The sequence below is a fragment of the Gobius niger genome (assembly GCF_951799975.1).
Source record: "Gobius niger genome assembly, chromosome: 21".
NCBI classification, from domain to species: domain Eukaryota; kingdom Metazoa; phylum Chordata; class Actinopteri; order Gobiiformes; family Gobiidae; genus Gobius; species Gobius niger.
Genome location: NC_136872.1, coordinates 7558225 through 7586219, shown reverse-complemented (window position 1 = coordinate 7586219; position 27995 = coordinate 7558225). Strand labels below are relative to the sequence as shown.

Below are 27995 nucleotides of genomic sequence, written 5' to 3'. Positions count from 1 at the left end.
AACGTCTTTTCTGAATCTCATTCATTGCAGTTTTGAACAATAGATTTAAAAAAAATCCCTTCGGTTGAGGTACATTAGGTCATATATCAGGATTATCATGGCTGGAATATGAGGAGAACAGTTGAAGGGCAAATAGCAGATTACGGAGGTGAGAGATCATTGAACTACAGTCAGGCCGTGGGTATAGGTGACATATTAAAAGTGATTAGAGTTGTCTCTGCAATCGTTTATTCAAGCAAGGGTCAAGGAAAGAGACCAGGATGTAGAAGCAGATTAAATTAAAAACAGGCCTGCCCCGTTTGAAAAGAGAGAGAGAGACAGAGAGAGAGAGAGAGAGAGAGAGAGAGAGAGAGAGACAAGAAATAATAATAATAATAAAAAAAAAAACCTCTTTATATGTGAAAATAAAAACGTCATAGACAATCAAAGCGTGTGGCTGTGATTCACCTGCAGTCCCCTCGGCCGCGCACAGATGGCGCGCTTGTGCAGCCTTTTAAACAAGGAAGCGTCGCTGTTGACAGGATCCTGAGCTCCGTCAATGAAACACAGTAAGTCACTGCACATAACCGGATGTAGAACGAGTTCAGGTTTCTCAATAAAACAACGAATCTTTGTCGCGTGAGATACCTCTGAGGGCTTTCCATTAACGCTCCGGGGACCACATATCTCTGCTGCAGATTATTTACAAATCAACTAAAACTTCTCTTTATAGCTTAAGTGAAAAAAAAGCGAGGCTAAGCTAAACGTGAGAGGCCTGTGTGTTCCCAGTGAAGCTCAAATATTCAACTTGTATCATTCATTCCTGCTCTGTGCTCGTGCAGCTCAAAGGGTCTCACACTAAAACCCTGAGAATAGAATATACCAAAAACAAAACTTGCACTATGCACTTGTTTTACGGGCACACACATTATAGCCTAATTGATAATATAATTTAAGATATGCCATATAAAAAACCTACGTAGCTATAAAAGCATGAATGAAGTACAACATAGACGCTTTGATCATCACGGTTTCTGAAAATCGTCGTCACACACACACGATACGCGCTCGCCTCGTTCCTCTGCGTGTTTTATTGTGAAAGGTTTCCACCGGATGCGCAATCCCTCAACGCGCCTCGCTTTCCACTCCGCCGAACTAATCCAAGTGTCGGCGGCGGCGCACAGAGACGCGCAGACAGAGCAGCAGCAGCAGCAGCAGCAGGTCGCGACGTCCCTGTCCACTCGAGGACCGGACCCGGGAGGAGCAGCAGGAGGAGCCCGCGTGTACCTGGCCCGAACCCCGGCCTTTTTTCCACTAAAACAAACTCCCCTCCCCTCACTAAGTGTTGGGGAAGAAACTCCAGGAGAATTGACGCGACTTTGGGCTACTACTACTACTACTACTACTACTACTACGGACTCACCTGAACATGGCTACTACCACCTGCACTAGGTTTACGGACGAGTACCAGCTGTACGAGGAGCTGGGAAAGTAAGTTCACTCTTCAGATTTAAACTTAAAACTGCGCAGACAGGACGCATGTTGCTTGGATTTGTTGTTGCATGTCACTTTTGCGCGTTAGAAGAAGCCACCACCCCCCCGCCCCGTCCATGTTTAGCAGGGACCTGTGTAGTAATTCCTTTATCATTGCTCAGCACGGGCCACCAGGACACTCGCCGGAAAAATTAATTTAATTCTACGAACGCCATTAGTCTCTCTTCGCGTTTTGTTGACGTGGTGTTGAACTTTCATACACCGAGTTACCGCCCTGTTACTGTAACCCAACGCACTACGAGCTGGCATCAAGTCAAAAGCGCCAAACCCGATTTTTTGTGTGTGTCCACTTTAAGGAAACGCTGGATCGGAAGCGACAGGGGAATTGAAATTAATTTATTATTATTATTTTTTTTTTTACTATTTGCCCAAGTATTATCTGAAGTGTTTACTTGCCAGCACAATGTATTTCAATATTTTATTTCTTGTCTGATAATAACGCCGTGTTTACATATGTGGTCGGGCTGCTCGGTACGACCAAAATAAAATTGCGATAGCCGTATCGAAAGCGGTGATATTTGCGATATTCTACCGAAACATTTCAGTCGTCAAATTTAGGCATAAATCTTTGAATTCGGACCAACACGACACTGAAATGGAACTTTAAGGGAAAAATAATCACAAAAACGTATTATTATGAGCTTTTTCTTTAGGCTGTGTTCGTAAATATGTAAAAAATATCAGTCAGCGGAAAGTGATTTTGTGATTTTGGTGGATGCGTTTACCTAATACCGTGAAGATGGGGAATTGAAATTAATTTATTATTATTATTTTTTTTTACTATTTGCACAAGTATTATCTGAAGTGTTTACTTGCCAGCACAATGTATTTCAGTATTTTATTTCTTGTCCGATAATAACGCCGTGTTTACATATGTGGTCGGGCTGCTCGGTACGACCCAAAAAAATTGCGATAGCCGTATCGAAAGCGGCGATATTTGCGATATTCTACCGAAACATTTCAATCGTCAAATTTAGGCAAAAATCTTTCAATTCGGACCAACACGACACTGAAATGGAACTTTAAGAGAAAAATAATCACAAAAACGGATTATTATGAGCTTTGTCTTTAGACTGTGTTTGTAAATAGGCCTATGTAAAAATATCAGTCAGCGGAAAGTGATTTTGTGATTTTGGAGGATGCGTTTACCTAATACCGTGAAGATGATCGTCTAAGTAAGCGATATCTTAGCCCATACAAAGCCCGGACCTTTTAATCCGTTAACCGCGTTATGGATTTGCCTCACACCTCGAAGGTCACGAGTTTGATTCCCATGCTGAGTGGGAGTTCGAAACACTCATGCCGTCAGAAGAAGGAATCGAATGCGTTGAAAGCTGGATGCAGATGCTTCGTTTTCCTCTTCCTCCTCTTCATAAACCATTGTGGTGATTGTATTATGCAGAAAATGGAAATTCTATACCGCGACTGTAACATCCCAGTCTGTTGAAAATTGCCAAGAGCTGCTTGAATTGCACTGATGAAATTATGCATATGAATTTCTATATATAGAATCGAGTGTGCCAAGCCAGCCTTGAAATAGAAATGTATTGTTGAAGATGTGGAATATTTACAGTATCTACTGACAGTGATTTTTTTCCTTATCTCAAAATGCTAAATGAGTTGGTGTGTAATTGGAGCTGTGCTGTTGAAGGCCCAGTGGCACAGATTTTCAACCTCGTTTCAGTCAGTCTACCCCGAGGGCAGCTGTGGCTGCCCAACACACAGTTGATTTGGTAAATGAATACTGTAATGCAAAAAATTGTCTGGAAAAGTACTTGCACTTTGTGGTGTATGAGAAGGCTTCAAATTCTTTATGCACACACAAAGTCCAAATGCTTTTTTGGGGGGTTTTTTGGGGGCTAAAAGCGGTGTTTGTGCAGATAAAAGAGCGGGGAAAATCAATAGAGCTATTTCAGCCTCTAAATAGATTCAATGCCAACTGTGCTCCTGGACTGTACCTGAGGCCGGTCGGGATGCCGGCCTAAGAGGAAAATTCCTGTCACGGCGCATAATTAGCCTCGCAGGATTCCACTTCCACACTTTTGCAAATGAGCACTCCTTAGAAAAAAAAAAAGAAAAAAAAAACCTCAGGAAGTGGAATGTCACCCCGAGCTGTCCTACTTTTATTTGAGGTTGTCGGATTCTGGGTTTCCAGGTTAAAATTGTGATCTTCTTTGGATTCTTAAAGGCGATGCTACCCAGACTAACCGTTTCTGACATGGCATGTGACACATTCGAAAACTAAAGCTTTATTTGTATAGCGCTTTCCATATGACACAACACACAAGTCACCCAAAGCCCTTTTGCGTATGCGTAATATATCAAGAAATGTAATATTTGGTGACGCTAAGCCCACTTTGCTCGATTTTCAAGAAGCTGAGAGTCTCCATTTTGCTGTTGTAACGTACTGACAGTAGAAGGTTAATTCTATTGACAATGATCATGTCTTTGCATTTCTAACCCTAAGATGAGCTTCCTCCCTTCCTTAAAGGAATAGGCCACCGTTTTTCCATCCTGAGATATGTTCTTACCTGAGCTTAGATGAGTTGATACGTACCTGTCTGGTCTTCGTGCCCGTGGAAGAGCTTGGTCGCTTCTTACTTCACCCCGTTTGGAGCTGTAGGAATATACTGGGAGAGGCTAAATGCTAGCAACATCTTAGGTCGTTTTGCGTGGCTGAGGGGGCACACAGTTCTTCCATACTGTGATATTTTCTGTGATATGATAGCAGCTTCCAACTTCACCCCTATTTGGAGCTGTAGGAATACATTGGGAGAGGCTAAATGCTAGCAACATCTTTGGTCGTTTTTGCGTGGCTGAGGGCACGCACAAAGACTAGACAGGTACGTGTCAACTCGTCTAAGCTCAGGTAAGAACATATCTCAGTGTGAAACAACGGTGGCCTGTTCCTTTAAGAAACATGTGAGTGAACTTGCAAGACTTCAGTTTCATCTGTTGCTTCCCTTTCGTTGCTCAACATGGTTTGCATTGTTCTGAAGTGTTAATAAGACACTGCCACGACCCACGACTCTGTCCTCCTAATGGCATACATGGTGTACTGTCATCAAGATAAACGATCAAGTACTTTAGAGTTTATACTATGTCTTTGGCCGTGGCTAAAGTTCAGACTTAGACCTGTGTATTTTTACTTTATGGGACTTGAATTCCCAACATTGATTCTAACAAAGAGCCTTGAATATATGCTACACCCTTAACATCTAGGCTGGCGTGCCACACAGGAAATAATTTCATGAGTTTATTTGGTGCCATGACCATCTTACTTACCTCAGCCATGGCAAACTAAAATTGTCACGGCAGGTTTGCGGTGGGCAGAGGAAGAAATCCATACTTAAAAAAAAACAAACAACTTTTTTTGACGTCAATCCAGGCCCAGGTCTTGGCTCGATAGCTGTTACTCGCACTCATTTTGAACACTCTTTTCTCAGGGGGGCTTTCTCTGTGGTGCGGCGCTGCATGAAGATTTCCACTGGGCAAGAGTACGCTGCCAAAATAATCAATACCAAGAAGCTATCGGCCCGCGGTGAGTACGAGCGCCTCGCAGCCATTCCCACACATCCTGGAAGACCCTGAGAGATTGGAATATCATGGGGGCTTCCTGACCCCTGACCCCTGGAGTGGAGTGTACAGTGGGTTCAGAAAGTTTTCACACCTCTTCCTGTTAATTCTATATAATGACTGCTTTCTGAACCCGCTGTAGGGGGGAAAGTATTGTCCTCTATCTGTTTTTAGCTACTTCCCTTTTTTTCCTCTCGCACTCAACTTGTTTTAACACAGTCAGTCTAGTGAGAAAATCTTAAAAAAAACATCTTGCTTCCCTCTCCTCATGATGGTGAAAGTGACAGCAGACGTGACGTTACCAGCAGCGCCTGTGTGAGTCAACCGGAGCTTCTGATTGGTCACGAGCCCATGACTCACTGGTAGCCGGCTTTCAAATCTGACATTTAGAAAGTAGGTAAAATGCAACTGGTGTGGTCATGGGGATACAGGCGGTTCAAACTCACTATTTTAATCTGCAAAGATCAATGCCTTGGCCTCTTTATTACCATCATGTAGGTTCTATTTTTATTTACAAATTGAATGTGAAATCTTTCAAATGGTTTTCTTTGGATGCATGAGGTTTAAAATAGCTTGAATTTGGATAGAGGGGTCTGGGAGGTCCTCAACAAGAAAATGTTGAATGTTGAAAGAAATGACATGCCACTTTCTGAATTCAGTTGTTCAGTTTTAGATGTATTATAAGTTGCCTGGCCTATAATAATGAATGGTATAAAAATGGGATGAGCTGATTCATACTGTATGTTGCATAGAATTTGAATTTGAACTACAGTATAAAGACATTGCAAACGCAGTATATACAGTAGGTTAGATGGGGTAGCCCAGGGGTAGGCAACGTCAGGCCCAGGGGCCAAATCCGGCCCTCCAGCACAGAGCCTCTGGCCCCCAATATGATTTTGAGAAATATGATTATGCAAATACCTGTTAAAGTACACAAAAAATGCGAGAAATAGTGTCTTTTTATTTATGGTGTATTTTTTAAATGTCTTTGGAAAACATCCCACTTGGTCATATATGATGTAAAACAGTGATTCTCAACTGGTGGGTCGGGGACTCAAAAGTGGGTCGCGAGCCTATAGGGAACTTTCTTTCAATATTTTCAATCTGAAATTGCACGGAAACACACTGGAGTCTGTTGAAATTTGTATTATTGGGTTGTTTTGATCATAATGTCAGTCTTCAAAGCAAATCTACGACTTGTTCAATAAAAACGTGTGGTAAATGCAATATTTTATGCGATATATGACAAATTACACTTTTATTTGGGTCACACTTTGTCATTAAAGCAGTACTAAGTAACTATTCCCCCTAGAGGCCATAAGCGCAACTGCAGGTGTAGTAGCAAGTTACGATTTTTTTATTTATTAATGGTCTTGGAGAGTAAATACTACGCTGACAGAAAAGGCGAAGGGAGAGAGGGTTACTGTGCATCCAATTATCCAACGGAAATATTTTTTTTCACTCAAACTTGGCTGTAAATACTGTTTAAAGTGACGTTAGCCGCAGTTAGCTTTGCCCGTTAGCATATTAGCTTCTTCTTCGTGATTACATTAGTGTGTATTGCTTTCTCCGCACCGGGGGCAGTCAAGTTGCAAACATGGTTTTCTGGCCAGAGACACCAGGGGGAGATGAAAGACCCTCCAATCATCCCATAAACACTTGTATCACCCCTACAGGGACTACGGAAAGGATTTATTAAGGTAAATAAGTACTTAGTACTGCTTTAAGGTAATGGCGGGTCTCGGAGCCGGACCACTTTAGAACCACTGATGTAAAACATTGTCATTTGCAGAAAATGGTTCTTAACTTTTGGCTACAATAGTGAGGTTCGGCCCTTGGTGTTTTGGCTATGAGGAAAATTGGCCCTTCATGATGCAAACTCGCCTACCCCTGGTGTAGCCTAAAAGTGTGTTACTCCATTAAGTTATTTACTTTATCTTGTTACTTAGTTGATGAAAGTGACTTCTGTTTCAGCTGTTGAAAGAAGTGACAGTTCTTTGTACCTCAGCTACAGCACATGTCGTCTGTTGTCCAGTTTTGAATGTCAAAACGTTCCACAGTGGAGTATCCTTTCTTTAGCAACTGTTGTCATCTATACAAATGACTATGACAAATCGGACGTGCTTTTATCATCATCCACGTTGTAAATGTGACTAATCTGTTGTTTAGTCCCGTCTCCTCATTATATTGTCCTCGCTCCGTCTCTCGCCTGCGTGCGTCGTCTCTCCCGTATCGTCAGCCCTTTATCCCCTCGTCATTAGCCGTTTCCGGGCTGGGGCGGGCGGGCGGACCGGAGCGGGGCAGCGTGGGCCGGAGCGCCTGCCTGCTGTTTCCGATGTGGCTCTCTCGATTGATCCTTGATGTGCTGACGGATGCGCACACAGACACGCGGACCACGGGCATGATCCACACGCGACGGGCTTCCTCTGAGCAAAACACATCCACTCCCAACACGTGGCCTTTCATGGAACCATTGGCTGAAGTGTGCTGCAACGTGATACATTTACACCGTTACATTTGCTTGAATATTTGAGGAGAAGCAGGTAGTACTCCGTTACATTTACTAAAGTACTGGCTTGACAGATGGTAAAGCTGGTCTTCCTATGATCAGAAGTTCCACACATCAGCTCAAAATATCAAACTTAAGATTTAGTTACTGTGACAGGCCAGGTAGTTTATAGATTTATCGTACAGTGAATGAATACTGTCTAGACTAGAGTGTGAGAAACTCAAGCTCAAGTGTGAACCATTATTATTATTATTATTAGAACTATTTCTTTGTATCTATTTGAGTTAATAGTTCTATCACTGACTTTATTACATCTTGCGTTTCTTTAACAAGCCAGTGTAGTTTTGCTTAATGGCTTCTCTGTTCGTCACTTTCTGCGTTTCAGAAAGTGACCACGGCCAAACAAAACATTATTCCAGAGTGAGAACATGGTGGTTTCCTGATTGGCCGGGCCCCTCTTTAGCACCGAGGGGGGAAACACGGGTGATGACAGGCCGGACCACAGAACCTCACAGCTCTGTTATTGGGCAGCCCGCTCTACAGTAGTGCACGACTGGTTCCATTCTCCGATTGCTTTGGCCAAGTGCCCCGACACCACCGCTGCCCAACCTGAAGGACGAAAGGAGAGCGGAGCAGAGCGGGCCGGGCCACTTCCATCAGCCGGGAATATCAAAAAGTAAAGTTTGAAAACCCACTACTTAGCTGAAGCATTGAAATATTTTCTATTTCTATCAAAATCAACCATGGCACAGATATCAGATTCCACCCCCGTTCCAGGCCTGTGCAATAAAGGCTGTAAGGCAATAAAGCAGAAGCAAACCGGGCAACTGTAGCAAAAATCTAATCTTAATATATTGTCGCTGAATATTTTTGAAGCATATGATATCGCAATTTGAAAAGCGAAGAAATAACTGGCTTTATTTTTGGCCCGGGCCCTCATTAAATCGCCCTAACCAGCTTCTGAGCTATTTTAGCCAACAGTGGATGCCTGGATTTTCATGGAACATGCTAAAGTGAGTCATTGTCATACCTCCAGTGTGGAGCGACAGGAATGCTAAACATCTCCACACCGGCTTGGACATGACAAGTCTGTGCATGTGCAAAATCTGTTGTCTGCCAAACAGCGAATCACCAAGACTGGAGTTTGGGGCTACAGTATGAATGATTGTAGTTAGCAAACTAATGCATTGTAGAGGCTGCCATTTTTCTTTACAATTATTATCTCTAACAACCACAAAGAAGTGTAGTCCTGCATCTCTGTTTGCAGGTCATGTTTCAGTCCTCTCTCAGGCCATCGAAAAATGTGGAACTACTAAATCTTGATTTTAAACAGCAATTCGTAAGTTAAAGATTCAGTTTTCCACCCAAACCGGGAGTTGTATATTTCCAGCTTTTGCTCCACTTTGTCTGTCACACAGTAGCTCCCGCTTGTCTTTTGCAGCATCTTTTGGCACCATTTCGCTGACGACCTCTGGCTTTCCGACAGTGCTGTAACAATCCAAGCGTGCGGATGTAGCTGGTGATTTATAGCTCTGTGGTGTCTGTTTCCATGATAAAATTCAGACTTTAAATCATAAAACGTGCAGTAACACGGCTTAGGGTCATTTTACAAGAGTGTCTTCCTGGCGGGTCGTGCAGGACAGGTCCGGTCTGATGAGGGAAGCCCCGGTGCGGCATGAACAGGCTGCACTGTCTCAGTCACTCCGTCTGTTGGTTTTGCTAACACGAGTGACCACCTCCTCATCCCTTCACAACTCGCCACCGGTCTAGTTTTGTTGGTTCTTTTCAAGTCCATTCATGGTGGAGGGGCGTGACCACCTCCAACTCTAAAACTGAGACAGGCGTCCAGATGTAAAGCATCTCTGAATATACAGAACAGCGCTATCTAAAACCGATGCATTATTATTATTAGTACTAGTGTCTGGAAACAGCATATAAAGTTTGGAACAAGGTGATAAAAAGAAATTAGAAATTTAGAAATGAATTTGCTGAATAATGTATTTATGTATTATTTCTTGGATTATTACCTTGTTTACTTTTTCTGGTTCAATGTTGTACATCTTTCTAAGACATCAGATAGTTAAGATAGTTAAGTGGACATGCACATGGAGCTTCAAAAAGGTGTTAATTCCATTCTAAGTGCCATCATGCACAAGCTTAGTATAAAGCTGCAGTTCCAGGTAAGACCTGAGGTGGCAGTAGTGAGTATAAAATGACCAGCTTGCATCTAGACCCTTTTAATATAGACTTAAAAACCTTATTTTGGGTGCCTCCGCTTTGATATTTTACGTTTTATGATTTGAAAATCAGTCTCAGTGAGAATTAAATGGTAACAATGAAATGCAGGCGAAAGAGCTGGTGAAAATTCTGACTGGGGCTCCTCCTGCTGGCAGCTATAGGAATCATTTTCTTAAAAAATAACTTCTAGGTTTGATACGGCGTGGCATCTCTGGGCTGTAAACATGTGGAGGACAGTTTTGGAGTTTGAACAATGATGCAGTTGTTATCAGGAAGTACAGAACGAGGCGCTGACACAGGAGAAGAAGAAACAGCTCAATTTAACCGCTTTGTCCTAGGATTTACTCCAAACTGCGTGAAAGTTGAGAAATACTACTCCAGGTCTGTCTTTGTTGAGGTTTGAACCATGTAACAACGTTCCCTCCTCAAAGTGGATATTGCATATGTCCGCTTTAACAACATTTGTAACATTTCAACATTACCTCAGCTACTTTGGTCACACTGACTAAGTTGATCATTTCTTTGTCTTTGCAGCATAGTGTAAGAGAGTAAGACCCTGTGTTCGCCTGGCACTGCCGAGATGATGTGTTTTAAAGTGACAACACTTTACTGTGGACAGAACCTTGGCGTACATTAAACTCTACACTCGTTTGGATGTATTAAAATTCAGCACCATAGCTCAAGGTCATTACGGCTCACAAGGGAGAGATGGAAGTAGGAACTGGGCCACCGGTAAGATATAGGACAGCCTGGTTTGAGAGACGACCTCAAATCGATATCACGACGAATAGAACATCTCTGCTGGATTAAGATGAACGGTCGCACATTAGTGTCGGAGATTTTGTTGGTTGGGGTTGCCATTATCAGCTTAAGAGTCCTACTTTGGGCATGCGTTATCATCTGGGTGTTAAAAGTGTCACAACATTTGATTTAGTCTGCAGACCTCGGGACATCTGAAGGATGTTTTGGTTTTGTGGATTTTATTGGAGGCGATACATTTCCGGGACATTTTACAAATGCCTGGAAGTTTGTAATGTTGAAATCTGTGGAGAGACACTAATGAGGCTATTGTGAAAACGAGCGCAGTTGAACGTCAAAAGGACCCCAGTTAGACGTCATTTTTCATTTTTAACAAAACCCCAAATTATAAATGTCTTTTGTTCAATTACTTGATAGGATGAAGTGATCAATAAAGGCTCAAGATAGTTGATTCTTGGCGGGAACACCTTTTACCCCATAACCAGGGAGATGTTGTCCTTGATGCTGTGTTTGGGGACAAATTGTGGGACAAATGGAGTCACTTTTGGATACTCAACTTGAAAAGAAAATGCCACATGAGATGTTTTTAAAGTGTCAGTTCAGCATACATTCTTTTTTAAGTCCATTTTTAACATGTGCCTTTTGTTGATGTCAACCTTTGCAAAAAAAGTTGGAAAACTGGGAAAGTTGTAGTCTCGCCAACCAGACTCCGCTTCTTTACAGAAGAGGGTCTGGCAACACTCCATTGTGCGCTTTCAAAGGAAGTGACGCAGCGATATGGAGCCTACCGACCAATCAGAGCAGCTCCCTGAACGTTTTTGTTTTGTAGTTTTTCAACACAAGCAACCACTTCACGTAATGCTCCGGTTTGCTTGTATTCTTAAGTTTTTCTGACATAAACGACAGAAGTCATTTACTGAACTCCGTGTGGCAGGAGCGCCATTGTTAACTTTCTTGTCTCTGTTTCTGTCGTCACATCCGCTATGTTCTCATTGGCTGCTGTGCGCTTCGGTTGTCCCACATTAGTCCTGCCTCAAGCAGTAGCTTTTCTACGACAGGGTCGCCAGACTAGTCTCCTGTTTATTAATTAATAAAAAATCGGAGATTAGTCTGGATGCCAGGCTAGGAAAGTTGATGCTACAGCACTGTGGTAGATAAATAAACCAAGAGACCACAACGGTGAAACAGCGCCCCCAATTTGACGCTGGTGGCCAAAAAGTGTACTGCATCCATATTTACCATTGAGAATGAATGGGAGAGAGTTGGTATTAATCATACCAGCGAACGCCTAGGCTTCCTTTCAACCTGGATAGACGCAAACAGACAAAAGCAGCGATTAGGAAGATTTATTGACATGTATATTAGTTTTGGCGAGGAGACCCCGGCGGTAAACATCGATGTATGAAAGTCAGTATGGATGAACAGCTTGTTGTTGGGGATGTCTTCCCTGGAGCCTGGACACTGGTGGTGGTGTGGACGACCCATTAAGATTTCCTATGGGGACAATGAGTACACCATAACCACCTTAAATTATGGATCCAGACTGTTTTATTTTGTTGATATATTCTTTACAAAGGTATTTTCAGGGCATATTTGGATTTTGGATATTTTTTAGTTTATAAATAAGCTATTTCTATATTTATTTAGGAAATAGTAACCCACATTTAGTTTTAGCTTATCTTTATCTCTATCTTTATCTTATCTCAAATTCAAAGAGAATATTTTTTGTTTGCTTTTGACTCCACTCCTGATTATTTGCAACCCGATCTGAATCCGCGGCACGTTTCAGCACAACACACATGTTTCTCCCGACTTCTATATTTAGATGCTTTAGCCCGACTAGACTAAAAGGCTCTGTGTTAAATCCACGTTCGGGGTTAGCCAGGTTACCACTTTTTGCTTCTCCTTCTCCACCGTAAAAAAAGAAACAAATCCCACAGCAGCTACAAGCAGCTGTGGACAACATTATCCAGATGTAGCGATGTGAAAAAAAAGGGCCCTATCTCGTGACGTGTAAAAAGTAGGGCAGCTGCTAAACATTGTGATGCTTGGATTCGGCCGGGTGGAAGTGATCGCTTGACAAATCCACCACCAGGCTCGTTCAAAAAAGGGAAAAAAAAGGAGGAAACTACCCCCAGGCTACAGCTCCCATCCCCATGGAAACAAACCAGAATGGAGCGCTAAATTTAGCCGTACGCACAAGTAGATTTTACTGTTTTTTTTGTTGCTGATAATTATTTCACTGTTTATGAGTCATTCCCATCACGCACCTAGTGACAAATGAACTCGTATGAACTGATTTGGCGAGGGGGTAATGGGTTATCAAAAGTCGAGCTTCATTTGCCGTTTTCAACATTAGCTTTTTGTCATTAGCTGATGAGCTCATCGAAAGTTCAAGTCAGAAATTGAGACTAAAATAATATTTAGTTTTGATTGACTGGCATTGCCTCATCGACACAGTAGATGTTTTTGCACATTGTACAAAAAACATAAAGGCTTTTTGCTCTACATTTTCACTACACAAGAGACCAATTTTTCTCCAATATTGTTCACAAATCTGTGTTTGTGAGCGAGAGGATCCGTCCCACCTTACAGGTTGTGTCATATCAAGATGATGATGAGACGGGATGAATGTTGCACAGGTTCAATACAATCAAAGGGCTCTCTGAAATGTTCAGTTTTGGGAGTGTGCAGTAGGAATGCTGACTGCAGGAATGTTGCCCGTGCATTGAATGTTCTTTTTTCTACCATAAGCGTCTCCAAAGGCTTTTCAGAGATTCTGGAAATGCATCCAAAGGGTTTCACAACTTTAACGGTTGATGTCTTTACATAGAAATGACCTGCAGTATAACTGTTAGACATTTTGTGAGTGTAAGACTTGGGTAACATAACATGTTTGGTTATACCCTCATCTGAAGATCAAAACCATCTGCACTCATGCCACTGATTTGATCATTGTGTCTTGTGCATTTAGGCCTATCAGTCTGAATCATTGGGCTTCTCAGAGAAGTCAAAACAGGGCTGTAACTGGAAAGGCCTTTATTTTAGGCTGTTGTGCTTGTCCCACAAACCAAACAGGGAAAAATCTATTTATTGAACTAGACGTCTGACTTGGTGCACTTTACGCAAACTGTGAACAAATCCTGTGTTTTCACCTCAGACCAAAAAGCTGAAACCAGACATTTGCCCTGAACTATGTCCAGCAGCCTCTGGTAACATGCTGACACCTGTGAGTCCCACATGTTTTCTTTGACCCTCTGCTTGTCCAGGTGTGTTGCTTAAGGCTAACAGCAGCTACTTGTACTGTGGATGAACCATGGCTCATACCTTTATAACTCTGAAAAGCAAGTCAATATTGTCTTCCATTGTGGAGTTTGGAACTGCAGACTGTCACTAAATTATTAGTTCAATTTCTATGCCCCCCCCCACCCCCCCCCCCCCATGTTATCCAGATTTTATTATTCTCATAATTCACATATATTTAGTATGCTGTTCAGTTTTATTCTCAAGGTCTTTTGAAGACCTTTTTTTGAGACTTGTCGACTGCTGTGACGTCGGCCTCAGGAGGAGCCTGTTTGCATTGGCTCGTGGTTAATGTCACCAGCCCCACTCAGAACACGTGTGTGTTTGAATGGAAACTTTACACTGCTGTTTGGGGACAATAGTAGGACAAAGCTGTTTGACAATGGAAGGCCTGGCCTAAGGACCAGGTTTACACCACACATACGGTCGTCTAGTCAGATTTGTTTAGATTTTTGAATCTGTTTCAATCATTTTTCATGCGCCAAATTAGGGCTGCACGATTTTGACAAAAAAACCTAATTGCAATTTTTTGGACAAATATTGTGATTGTAATTCGATTTGCGATTTTTATATTTCATTCATTTAAATGCATAAACTGCTACGATTGTGAGTGAAGGGAGTCGTGTTACTTTTAGACTGTCACAACATATTCTTGCTCAAATTTCTCAACATCAGAACAATACACAATATTGGGTATTGTAAAATGATCGCTCAGTTCCTATTCAGCACACGGCCAGGTCACCCTGAGGTGGGCCTGCCTCAGCTGAGGGTGACCAAAACACCTAATGATGCTGAGGATGTTCTGTAACCGGACCTCTAGGTCCTGAATGCAGAGCTGAACCACCTGGGATTCAAACATCTAGTCCTTTGATTAATTCTTTTCATTTCTAATGAGCTGCTTTCAATAATCTTTAGTTTTAGGTGGACAGCGTCCTCTTCTGGAGGTTTTCGGTTTCCACCTTTCCCTGCATTTGCCCCATCCTTCGCGGCTGCTGGGGCAACCCGAAAGGAGCAGTGGGCGAACCTGAGGACCCATCTCCAGAGACAGAAGAAAAAAACCCTCAGCCTCTTGAAGTCAGGTCACTGCAGTTGTCAAAACCTCGATTGTGATTCGATTTCGATGAACTTTGCAGCCCTACGCCAAATGTATGCTAATCGGCAAAGCTAGCTTCAGTCTTCAGTCTTTATCGCAGGTGATACGATATGTGTGATATGATTCACTGTGATTGGTCAGTGAGAACATTTGCCTTGAGGATTTGAAAGTGATGAATTCGGTACCAAGGAGAACATCCGCCCGAGTATCACTAAAACTGCCCATATGTCGACAATAACAAAAAAAGAGTTTCAAAAGGCCTTTTTTTTATAACCTTGAACGGGAATCCCTGCATCATTTGACTCTCATCCATTTTGACAGCTGGCTCCTTTTATCTATTGCAAATTTCACACTTTTTTTCAATAACTAGTCGATTGTATGTAAGGATCCAAAAATAGCGCGCTCGTCTGTATTCCTGACAAACACCAGTGCCATTCGGAACATGTATGGCTCCAGCGCATTTTAATATGAAAGGAACCGTGTCTCCCCGTCACCTTCATCTAACAAGCTGCCACATCTGCCTCACTCCAGGGGCTGCGATGATTTGGAGGCGGTGACAGGCAGGATTTACCTCAGCTTTGTCGGCCTTTTCTCTTTGGACAGGTACATTACGCTATAAGGGAGCCGGCTCGCGTTGCCAGATTTGCGCCGCGCTCCGACTCGCTCTTCTTCTTCCAGACGTGGTGTCGGGAGGAGAGGAAGCTGTCGGTTTGCCTTAAGGGGAATTGGGGTTTCGTGATTCTCCCTAAGGCGAGAGAGCAGAGGGCATTAGCTCACTGACAAGGCGCTCCCGGAAACAAGGTGTGAAATCTCGGAGTGTAAAGTTGAACAAAGTGGATTCAGGCAATGTAGGATTAGATAAATAACAAAGATCCTCCTCTCAACACGAGCAAACATCTCCAAAGTCTTTCCAAACCTCTGAAAAACGACAGTGAGAGATGTTTCAGGGTTGTGGTAAAGTGCTCCCTCATCAGGTGGACTCGTAGCTTTTTGATTCCGCGTATCTAGCCGTGATAATCAATTACAAATCCTCCACTCTCAGATAGTGCGAGCGCGGCGCAGAGTGCCGGGAAAAACGCCACAGTGAAGATTGAGTAATGAAGGCCTTTGTATGCTTATAATTGACCCCTCAGACTCTATGGAACTGAAGCGCAGCTGCTCTCGACAGGCTAAAAATATCTCATTAGAGCCCACGCCGGCGAGCATGAAAATCACCATCCGCCTGCCAAGCGACGGAGCTGCGAGCGCTCGTAAAGCCCCGTTCAGCGCGGGGTTGACGTGATGCGAAAATATCAAACTTTGAGAAAAAAGTCGACTAGATTGCAGCAGTTATCGGGTTTTCATTGTTCTTTGTCTGTAGGCACATTAGCGTTACGTATTGCTAAAGCTTAAAAAATATATTCTTTCATGGCATTGAAATTGTCTTAAATCATTTTTCCTCCTCGGTATGGGAAAAAAACTGAACATGTAGAACTGTGTCAACACTATATCTGTGTGTGTTATATTTGCAATATTTGTGAGTTCACAACTTCAAGAAAATCCATCTTGTGCAGCTCCTGCTAAGTTGTTGGAGCCCGACCTGCTGATGGACGAGCCGTTTGTGCAGCAGGAGCTGTTCTGTGAGCTGGCAGGTTTCTACTCGTCTGCCTTAATTAACAAGCACCATAATTGATACTTGCTGATGCCAGAAAAAAGCAAGGTGTACTGCTACAACGTGTACTATTTTTTAAACATTATTTATTTGATTTGTATGTTTGTTGTTTTGCCACAGTTTGAGACTCGTGATTGGCTAAAACAATGCCCTCTGTTCTTCGTGAATGATTTCAATGGGAGCCATTGCCAGGTTTGATTATTTTTCCCCAAAAAGCTAAAGCTAATGTTTCCAAACTTCTGCCACAAAAAAGGTCTTCGATTCTGCAACGTTAAAAGATGAAATGTTGCATTCATTTTTCTACGAGTAAGGTGGGTCGTCCTGTGATCGGAGGGTTGGCAGTTCGAATCCTGCAGATTGCATACTGCCGTTGTGTCCTTGGGCAAGGCACTTCACCCGCCTTGCCTCCAGTGTTTGTGTACATTAAGTATGTGAATGAGTGTGTGAATGGGTGACTGGTTGCCTGACATTTCCAGAACGGAACATGCATGAGCAAACAGGAAGTGGACTGAACCAATCAGTGAAGAGCAGTCAGCGCCATTATTAGTGGTTTTGTGTTAATATTCAAACAGAATTATGAATCAGCGAGCATCAGGCCCAGACTGATATAAAATATACTGAGGGGCATCATTCTGGATGCCAGGCTGGGTGACTGGTTCCTCTCCATAACCATCCATAACGCACATATGAAGAATCTATGAGTCGCTAACCCAGACAGGCAATTCACATTTAGAAAAGCCCAGTATTTTTCATTATAAAATTATGAATCATAAAAATGAAAACCATGTGATCGGTATTGGCTGATCAACATTTTAGTAATCGATGATCGGTCTCAAAAATCCTGATTGTGCACCTCTTGCAACGATCTAGATTCTAAATATTCACCGTGGCTTCAATCCAACGTGGCTTGTTTACAAGCATGAGTACCATGTTCATGAACATGCACTGTCCCAACCTTAATGAATGAAATAAGTACAAACCCTGTGATATTAATGCATACTATTACTGAAAGACAGAGCTGTGAGAAATGATGATGATGTCCTCGGCACTTTAAGACAGGCTGCTGCTCATGCGACCGTGAGGGAAGGTAAACATGCTCATTTGCGGTGGCTCGACTTTGATTTTTGACAAGTCTGGAAGCGGCCCATCTCTTCAGGACCAAGGAGAGCGTCGCAGCAGATGGCGGCGAGGCCTCGCGCTGATGGGGAAACGTTGGCATGACAGGAGGCCTGACGGTAAATAGGAGCGGTTAGCTTTGAGTTATTGCCCACACTGACAGCCAGAACATGACAATAGAGACTGTGGAAAGATGGCAGTGTGTACTGTCGATGCACTCGGAGAACAGCGACCTCCCCCAAAGCGTTAATCATACCCTGTCATTAGAAACAGGAGGAATGCTAGGATGTAGTGCCCACTCCATGTAGTCTGTTTACAGCCGTACAATGTCATTTCTCTATATCTGAGAGAGACACGCTTTTGATGTGAAGATTCAAAGATGCGCGAGCGGGTCGAAACACAGCTCCATGATGAGAATGTTGTAACATAGTAAAAAACTAAAATAAAGTTGATTATGCTCGATACCCGCTCCATCATTTCACCATTAAAATCCTCACCTTAATTTTCTGGCTTCATAAACTGAACCATCAAATCGCATTACGCCTCATAATCCGCCAAGGCCCGGAGACTTTATCAATCTTCATCTCTCAGATCAGCGTCGATGCTGTATTTTTAGCCGCAGAATGGCAGGTATTGACGGCTGGATGAAAACAAAGCCGAGAGTGCTAAGCTCATTTGTGTGTTATCGCGCGCACAGGAGACCCCTCGTCGATACCGATAAGCCGCGTTGTCTTTTCCTGCCGTCCCATAATACCTCGGCATGGATTTCCCTGGATTGAAACCCTCTGAAGCCCAGCCTTTGTCTAATGAATGAAAGTGAAGAGAAAGAGTGCGCCGTGTGTGTGTAATGACCGGCATTGCACGAAATCAGACTGAAGTGGTTTCCCATTCAGGCTTTGTAATGTATGGAAGTGTAGCTCATTAAAAGCAACATAATGTCGAGTTTTTTACGAGTTATAAAGCCAATGTGCTCCACTGTACCCACTCACACTGCGGAGTGTGATGGACAGAACAAGCACAGCCTTTTACGTGTTACATACATGTCCTACCTGTGCACTTTCATTCAGCCTCTACATCTAAAACTCACTCCCACAACCCATTAGGACTTTTAACAGAACTTTAAATCACTTCACCCACCTGTTCAATAATCCTATAATACTTATTTTAAAGTGTCCCATGAAAGCGTGATAAGTCTGATTTATTATTATTATTGTGAGTAGTATTAGTTTATGGTTAGCCGCGGAAGCCAATGGAAGAAAGGAATAGGAATTGAACTTCCTGAACCAAGGGTGAGTTAATACAAAGTGTGCTTGACTGTTGAGCTCCATAGTTTTGTTCATTTACTTTTGTTTTGAACCTCTTAACCCCCACGTTAGCCGAGCACAAGAGTCAAAATAGTGATGGAAACAAGATGTAAACAAGGATGAAAACGCAATAAAATTTTTTACAAAAGAAATATGTGGAAAAGCCACCAAAAAAGTGACAATAAAACAACAAAATAATGAAACGCAGACAAAAAGTTGCAAAAATGCAGTGAAAAAGTGATAAAAACTAACAAAGCATCAAGAACGCAACCAAAAAAAAAATTACAAAAATGTGACAAGAAAGTGACGAGAAAGTGTTGACGACATGGCAACAAGGCAAGGAATAATCTTCAGATCAGTTTCGCAGGTCTTAGCTTTCAAATGGAGGTGTTTCTCTGGCCTATAGGCTGTGAGCTCCAGGCAAGAAGCTTTTAGATTTGGGTAAAACGGTTAAAGTGGGGGTTATGAGGTTGACCAGGAAAGTAGCAGTGAAATGAAGAATCTCTTTATCGAAGGAATCCTAATGCCGTAACAACAAAGGGTTAAAGTGCATGTGACACATTGGCCACACCTTTTCAGTATTTCAGTAAGTATTAGTTTAGTTTAAAACGATGGCTGCACCAGATTTAGCTCTTTGCTAATTTTACTATTATTTAACATGCACAATAATGTATGGCTAATTTTCCTTTGTTTCACATTGTGCCGTGTTTATTATTTCACTTCCTTATTTGACACTGGCAGGAAGTGACATGCGTAGAGGTAAACATTTTTAACTGTTGCCGTGCCAACCATGGTATGCTAATCATAGAAATCATGGTAGTGCCTTTAGCTATCTGAGCCTGTTCCTACAAATATGTTCACAAACGGCTTCCCCATACAAATGAATGGTGAAGGGAGGCCCTATATTAAAGTATGGCGAGGTATGACAGGCCCGCTTCATGGCATGTATAATTTCTGTGTTTTTTTTCTTTAACATATTATAAGAGGAGGTTTAGTGGCCTTTTATTTCTTTGATTCCAATGAGAAATGAGCGAGTCAGGATTCCCTTTTTCCCTCTTACTACTCTGCAGCTTTACCTTATACACTGTTTTCTGTAATAACCACCTATACAGTAACGAACAAATCCTACAGTAAGAAGCTATAGCCTTGGTCTCTATTGTCCCCTTTATTTCTCTTTCTTATAACTTGAACCAATATCTGTCTGTCTGTCTGTCTGTCGCTCCAGGTCTGCCTCCATCTTGGCTCTTATTGGTGTCATCCTCTGAGGTGCTGCCCCCCACGCTCCTCTTTGAGCACAAACTGGAGTAGTCCCCACTGGGCCCTCTCCTAAATCCTCATTTATCCAAGTAGGCCAGCCACAGGAGGACGGCCGGCTGCTTTAATTAGTCCCGTCTGTCCTCCTCGCCAGACCCTTCGCCTTCGTAAAGCCCTCGCGCTGCCCTCGGGAGAGCCCCAGGTCAACACGCTATTGACAGGAGACTGGCCTGCTGGTCTTTGCTAGTTGACTTGAATTAAAAGAAAAGAAAAATCATCCGTCAAGTCAAGATATTGATTTGAGGTCCCTTCGAAATGTCCCTTTTGAAAAGATTTTTAAATTGATGAATGTCTGGACATTCCTTGAGGTCTTGTTTTAAACTATTCCACAGTTTCACTGGACATACCGGTACATCTGGGTCCCTGTTACGGAAGATTAAGGGCACAATTTAAGTCCCAATTAAGTCTTATGATAGAATTTGGTGAAAAGCAAAAATGATTTAGGAATTTAGTGTCAATTTCCGGGACTGTTCTGTCTGGAAATGGTTCAGTGCTTCTCACACTTTTCCCACCAAGTACCACCTCACAAAATACCTAGAACAAGATTGAATCAGGTCCATCTGAATTGGATATTTAAGAGCATAAAATCGAAGCTTTCTCACCATTCATACCCAAGAACATGCATGAACATTTAACCTGCACGAGCATCTGAAAGCAGACCCATAGAGAAAGTATACAAAAGGATATTGTCCGGTCTAATTAAGCGCTCTCTTTCTGATTTTCCACTTTGAAACCATTCGGATTGCGATTTCCGTTTTGCAGTTCATTGTGCAGCCCTAAGCAGAAAACCGCCGTTCACCCTGATGCGTGGTTCGCTTTAAGTGAAAAAAAACTAATGTGTTCAGATTTTCAAGCCCTCACAAAGAAGGAACAGTCTGTCCCTTTTAGATTATAGGTATTTTGTGCCTCAGACACTTAAAGGGAGGTTTTGTCCTTTCTCTCACTTTCATCCTACTTCCAACTGAGTAAAATAAAAGCTCAGTCGATAGGGAGCACAATCAAGTTTTGAAAAGAAATCTGATGAAGTGTGTTTGGATTGCTGTGATGTAATAGGTAATGGGAGATCACCGACAGACTGGAGGCTTTATGGTGCACCTCTTTGTTGATGAGTTCACAACATCGCTTATCACCCGCTGAGGTGTGACTCTTTAGTTTAGTTTAGTTTAATTTATTACTACATTTTCCTGATTTACAAATACACATTAACCAGTCACAGATGCTCAAAAGGAGTCGGCTGAAGCAAGAAGCTCCTGAGCGCCTCCCCCACATTTAACATAATAAACGTTTACAATTTACAGGAATACATGAGGACTGTCTCCACAACCAAGAAGAAGTTTGCACATAAAAAGGAAATGAGATTACATGAGTGGAACGCATGGACTCCATTGCTTACATTTCCTATTGGAAACTAAACAAGTAACAAGAAAATAAGAAAGTTCATGTATTCGATTTTCCATACACAGGCACATACAACTGTGTTTAAGATTTACATTTATGCTATTGCAAACATCAAAATGAGAATTATGATCATACAAACAGATGCATTTGTTATTATTATTAATTTTATGAATGTTATTACCATCATTACAATTATTTGTTTTATTATTTTTGATGACATCCTAGATATTGATATTGTAATATTATAATATTACAATATTATACTATTATACAGGCATATTTAACATTCAAGGATTAAATGGAATCTTGTTTACTAGACACAGAGATCCTGATAAAACATTTGTTGTCATTACTCTTACACATACACAGCATGTACACATAGTCCTTCTATGAAAGTAGTTTACAATCACTGTAGTTCCACCTTATTAGAGTGTCTGAGACGTTCATGACTGCCATGTTGTGTCTAATCAAAAACCATAACCTGCCTGGTCTCATCAACGACAGCCCATGGAAATAATCCAAGATAAAAGTGTTTTATTTTGACCAGTTAAAAACAAATAATACTCTTTAAGGCTAAATGTAGGCAAAATATTTGTAGCCCGTCGTTGATGGAATGTCACGCAAATGTGTTGGCTAAATTTAGTAAATTATTTGAATATTATGCCAATGACCTGGCTTCAGAAAAACAAAGGCAAACATCATATTCAAATGGTTGCACCAGGAGTTTGAATCTAGTATCCATTGTCCTTTGATTCCATGGGCGTAGGTTTGTGTGGGGACCATGGGGACATGGGATGGCAAAGTTGTTCCCACCAATTTCATTTGGAGATCTTGACATTGTGCGATCTTTCTCAAAGACTTGACTCAGATGTGGCACTTTAGGCTTGGAAGAGGACGATCGACATCACAACACTTTCAGTTCAGGGTTGCAGTCCAGCTTTTGTCAGTAAAAAAATAAAATTGATGAAAATGATCTGTGACGTTACAAACCATAATGTCGTCAGTGGGCGACCCAGTCTTTGAAACATTTTACCCATTTTTTACACTTAATTTGCCACGAGTAAAAGAGTGCTGCGGATTAGGTAATGTCCGCTGAGGTTCGTCCTAATGATCACCCTGCTGTTGTTTAAACTGCCCACCGGGGCTTCTCCCAGAGTAATTACCAGTCGGAGTCTTGCTAATGGAGTCGCCTGGTGTCTCACAGGGACAAGAGCTAAGTGGGCTAGTGCTTGGACAGTAACGCTGAAAGTTTTTTGGAGGGAGGGGGGGATCTAATTGCATTGTTAAGCTTTCAATCTCGCGATAAACATCTCAGCCCCAATCGGAGAGTCCCCCCCCCCTGGCCTCACTCCAACAGTCAAGCTGCCAGAATTAGAGTGAAAAGCGGTGATTTCTCTTGGGGCGCTCCTGGCAGGCGACTCCTTCCTCCCAATATGCTGGACGGAACGGAGGAGTGCGTCATTCTCAAGTCATATTTTTGGAAGCGCCTCGGCCAGTGACTCAGAACGCAGCCAAACAAGAAGGGCTTTGTCATCGGGAACACCGCGGGCCCGACAAACTCCCGCGCTGGACGGGAACAAGGGGACTCCATGTTGGAATGAATTAGTGAAAAGTCGTGCAAATTGAAATGATTGCTGGATCGTTAAGTGCGGCGTCATCTGTTGTGACAAACATGCATGTGCTTTCAACAAAGAAGAGGAAAGAAACCTACAGCTAGGAGTGAAGTGAAGTCAAATTTGTTGTCCTTTCTCTGCATTGTGATTGACTCTGAGTCTTTACTAGAACCTACAAAACCAATGTTCCTGAAATCTCATCATCCGTGGACCAGTTGGGGACAGCCTTTAACCTGAAGTTGGGGTGAATTTGAAGGACCCGCCTCGCTTTATTGTTCCATCTGATGCGTGGGCAATTACAATGTTATGAATACCTCCTCTCAGAAGCCTGTCTGGAGGTCACCGCGGGAGTTTGTAATGCTTTATTGGGGGGCTGTCTTGTTTGTTGCTCAGTGGCATTTACAGCAGCAGAGGCGCACCAGCTCTGTGATCTGACAGTATTAGATTAGATGAAAGATTGTGTTGACACCGGTCCACGGAGAGAAAGTGGAAGTACTAGAAACCTGCAGGGATCTCCATCTGTTTCTGGGCCTTGAGGAGCGAGAATTTTACCACAGATTTTTACAGTTGTACAAACCAGGACTGTGGGATTGATGAAGTCGTATCGTAATGTGTGGGGGACTAGCAAACATTGTTCAAAGACTTTTAAACCTATAAGGTGTCAATTCGATAAGCAAACATCTGCAACGTTACTTAACCTCTTAACTTCCACCTGAACGGATCCCACAAAAATTTAACAAAGATGTGACAAAAATATGACAAAAACTCAACAAAAAAATGACAAAAACTCAACCAAAAAGAGACAAAAATTCAACAAAAAATGTGACAAAAAATTCAACAAAAATATGACAAAAATTCAACAAAAATGCGACAAAAACTCAACAAAAAAGTTACAAAAACTCAAAAAAAAGTGACAAAAATTTAACAAAGATGTGACAAAATGTGACAAGAACTCAACAAAAAAATGACAAAAACTCAACCAAAAAGAGACCAAAATTCAACAAAAAATGTGACAAAAATTCAACAAAAATATGACAAAAATTCAACAAAAATATGACAAAAATTCAACAAAAATATGACAAAAATTCAACAAAAATGCGACAAAAACTCAACCAAAAAGTTACAAAAACTCAACAAAAAAGTGACAAAAACTCAACAAAAATGTGACAAAAATTTAACAAAGATGTGACAAAAATGTGACAAGAACTCAACAAAAAAATGACAAAAACTCAACCAAAAAGTGACAAAAATTCAACAAAATATGTGACAAAAATTCAACAAAAATGTGACAAAAACTCAAAAAAAAGTGACAAAAACTCCACAAAAGTGACCAAAATGAAAAAAAAAAAACCCACACAAAATAAGGTGACACAACACAGCAACAACACGAGGAAAAAGATCAGTTTTGTGGGTCTTAGCTTTCAAATGAGGTGTTACACAGGCCTATATAATAGCCAAAGAGGGACAGAATGCATTTGGTTTAGGCGGGTGGTAAGAGGTTAAAGATTGCAGATGTTGCTTGTTTTAAAGGAACAGGCCACTGTTTTTCCACACTGAGATATGTTCTTACCTGAGCTTAGACGAGTTGATACGTACCTGTCTGGTCTTTGTGCGCACCCGTGGAAGAGCTTGGTACCTTCCAACTTCACCCTGTTTGGAGCTACAGGAATATACTGGGAGAGGCCAAATGCTAACAACATCTTTGCTCGTTTTGTGTGACTGAGGGCACGCACAAAGACCAGACAGGTACGCATCAACTCGTCTAAGCTCAGGCAAGAACATATCTCAGTATGTACAAATTGTGGCCTGTTCTTTAAAGTTCTGCTCTGGGAATGGGAATTCTCATTTTGGTGCCTCCCCACATCTATGTTACACTTATTGTTCATAACAAGTATAACTTCCCTTCACTCAGCAAGTCGACGGTTTAAATCTGAGGTTCTTCTCGCATCTGTAAGGACTGTCGATTATTTTTTTTTGCCAGCTGGTCCACGCTCTCAGTGCATCTGGAACTACTTCCTGCCATCAGTTTTTCTATGTCATTCAACTGTAGCAAAATCCAAAAAGGAATACAATTAGTTTTGTTCTACCTTGTCTCTTGTCTCCACTAAAGTTTAGTTGGTCAATTCACTGAAGCAATGCCGTGTACTCTATCTGGACTTTCTGTCATCGTAACTTTCAAACTGTTGTCCATGTTGTACAGAAAGGCGCCACGTGACCCATAACCAGCCGACTGTTTTTCACAAATATAAACTTAATACCCTTAATACCTCCACATCCTTAAATGTATCACCTCAAAGTATCGTGAATCTCTCGACAGCCTCTGCCTCTCGACGTTTAGCATTGTTAAATCTCACACGTTTTTGAAAAGTGTTGTGCTCAAAGTGTGAAGCGCAGTTGTTCTTGGCGACAGTCTCCGGATGAGACTGGCAGGTAGCGCCACAGGTCACCTCGTTTCAGAACGCCCACTCCGGTTATATAAAGGTGCGCCACGTTGCCATGACAGCGGAGAACACATCGCTCCGCAATCACTTTTGATGCTCAAGCCCCAACTTCAAAAGCTTCCCGTTTTCGGTTGACACTTTTTGCCCGTTCTCCAAAGTGTAGGCAAAGAAAAGACAGTGGTCACATGGCCAGCAGAGGGCACCAGTATAGAGTTCTGCAGTGATGTTTAAAGTTTAAGTTTTGTGCAACATCGACTATTTTGAGCCTTTAACCATGTTATAAGGTTCCCAGTCAAAAATAATGTCATGTTTTTTGAGCATTCACTTTGGTCCTTTGTTCTTCTTCTGCTCAAGCGCCTTACTTCCTGGATTATGTTGTGCCATAGATGGTCCACTTAGGGTGTAACGGCACACAAGCATGATGCCATTTCGATACAGTTTTAGTCCATTTATTTAGTAGTGCATGTTTAAGTGCGATGGAACTAATGTTTCACAGATGCTATTGAGTGACAAACTGTTCCTTGGGCGTCTTTCTGGTGTGTTGTTCATCACTGCTGCCCTTTGAGTGGTGGCAGTGGTCATTCTAATCGATCTTCTTTTTAGTATCTGAACACTGTTTGGATTTTATAAATTTATTTAACTATGCGGGACCATCAGGGGATCCACTCGCCAACTGCTTATGTCCTCTCTATCACTGTTTTCTGAAAGTGTCGTGCCTGTCGTCCCTCCTAATGATACATTTCATACATTTTTAAAGTTTATTTTATGTTATTTTAACCGAAATGTCAGTTTTGTATCGCGGCTTAGGACTAACTCAACCCTTGAAGGCAATTTCATTGTACAATTGTACTATGACAAATAATGCACTTCTTCTGTCCTCTGTCCTCTACATTTTAAAACCCTATAATTCATCAACTTTCTCATTCTCAGCAGTTCTACGCTCAAAATAATAATAATAATAATGCCTTACACTTGTATTGCGCTTTACAAGCCTGTATTACAAGGGTTTCTCAAAGCGCTACGTCGTCATTATTTATTCACTCCATACTCCGTGGTGGTAAGCAACTGGTGTAGCCACAGCTGCCCTGGGGTAGACTGACTTAAGCGATGCCACCACGATGAACCAAAATCAGTTCATCATGGTGGCATCGATTTGCTAGCATGCTGTTTGCTGAAGGCGAAAGCTTGTTTTCACTAGCCTGATAAACCACACCCACTTCTTTTCTGCGTGAAAGAAGGTGGGTGTGGCCATACACGGTAATCACGACCGCGATGAATGACAGAGAAATGACAAGGTTTTGTCACTCGCTGCACCACTATGTTGTTAGTTCAATTAACATGAGCCAAAACTAATCATGGATGAAGTATTCGAGAGGATTTTGCCTCCGTGCTCTCGTGAGTTTATATTCAGTTCATATTTGGTGAGTTGGACTACAGACTGTTTCACTATTTTATAAAGTGCCATTCTGGTTACCGCCTGCAGAGGGCACTCCAGTCCAAATCCTGACCACCCTAACTGTAAGAAAGTTGTTCCAGGATGTGACGGCTGTTAAAAATGCCTTTGTTCACATTAAATCCAGAGCTTCCACAGACATTTTCCAAAGTCATTATTCTGTCTCCAATTCTGAAAGCGATTCTGAAACGTGTAACAAACTTGGCAACCAGAGTCAAGGAAAATGTCTCTGCAAGAAAACGTTATCCGTCATAAAGATGTCCAAGTCGGCCTCTTCTATTCACGGATGTAATGTTTTATAGAGGCAAGGTCCCGCATGTACGGAGCCATAAAAAGTGCCGCACCGCGAGGTCAGGCCTATGAAACAGGCTGAATGCCGAGGAAAGAATGGACGCGGACAAAGGTTGTTGTGCTGTTCTGAAGCCGCAGACGCAAGGTGAAAAGGACACGCAGCTCCCGGCCAGTGGAGACAGTTCTGTGGAGTTCTGCTGGCTATTGAATCATCAAGTAAGGCTCGGAAGAATGCAAAATTCCAAACGTCTTGAAATTAGACATCGCTAATATTTCCACCATCTCCCAGACGCTTTTCTCAACAAACCATCCAAGTATCTGGCATCTGGTATTGGATACACCATGATTATTTTGAGAAATATCGTTGCACTCAACAGACCAAATACGTATCTTTTTGTAGGAA

General features: G+C 42.1%; 1 protein-coding gene across 11 annotated transcripts in view; it reads left to right on the top strand.

Annotated features, from left to right (window-relative positions):
* Nucleotides 1-1143: 1143 nt before the first annotated feature.
* The window catches only part of LOC306980285 (calcium/calmodulin-dependent protein kinase type II delta 1 chain), a gene marked incomplete at its 3' end in the record, with an annotated part of 88128 nt that continues 61276 nt past the window's right edge, over nucleotides 1144-27995 (top strand). For 4 of the 11 annotated variants that reach the window (XM_079579626.1, XM_079579622.1, XM_079579625.1 and 1 more), the window contains exons 1-2: nucleotides 1146-1470; nucleotides 4980-5074. In XM_079579626.1, coding sequence (XP_079435752.1) covers nucleotides 1409-1470; nucleotides 4980-5074 — 157 coding nt within the window. In that variant the 5' untranslated portion in view covers nucleotides 1146-1408. Of the gene's footprint in view, nucleotides 1471-4979; nucleotides 5075-27995 lie in introns of all 11 variants that reach the window. The other 7 variants (XM_079579628.1, XM_079579624.1, XM_079579627.1 and 4 more) reach the window with 3 other exon arrangements.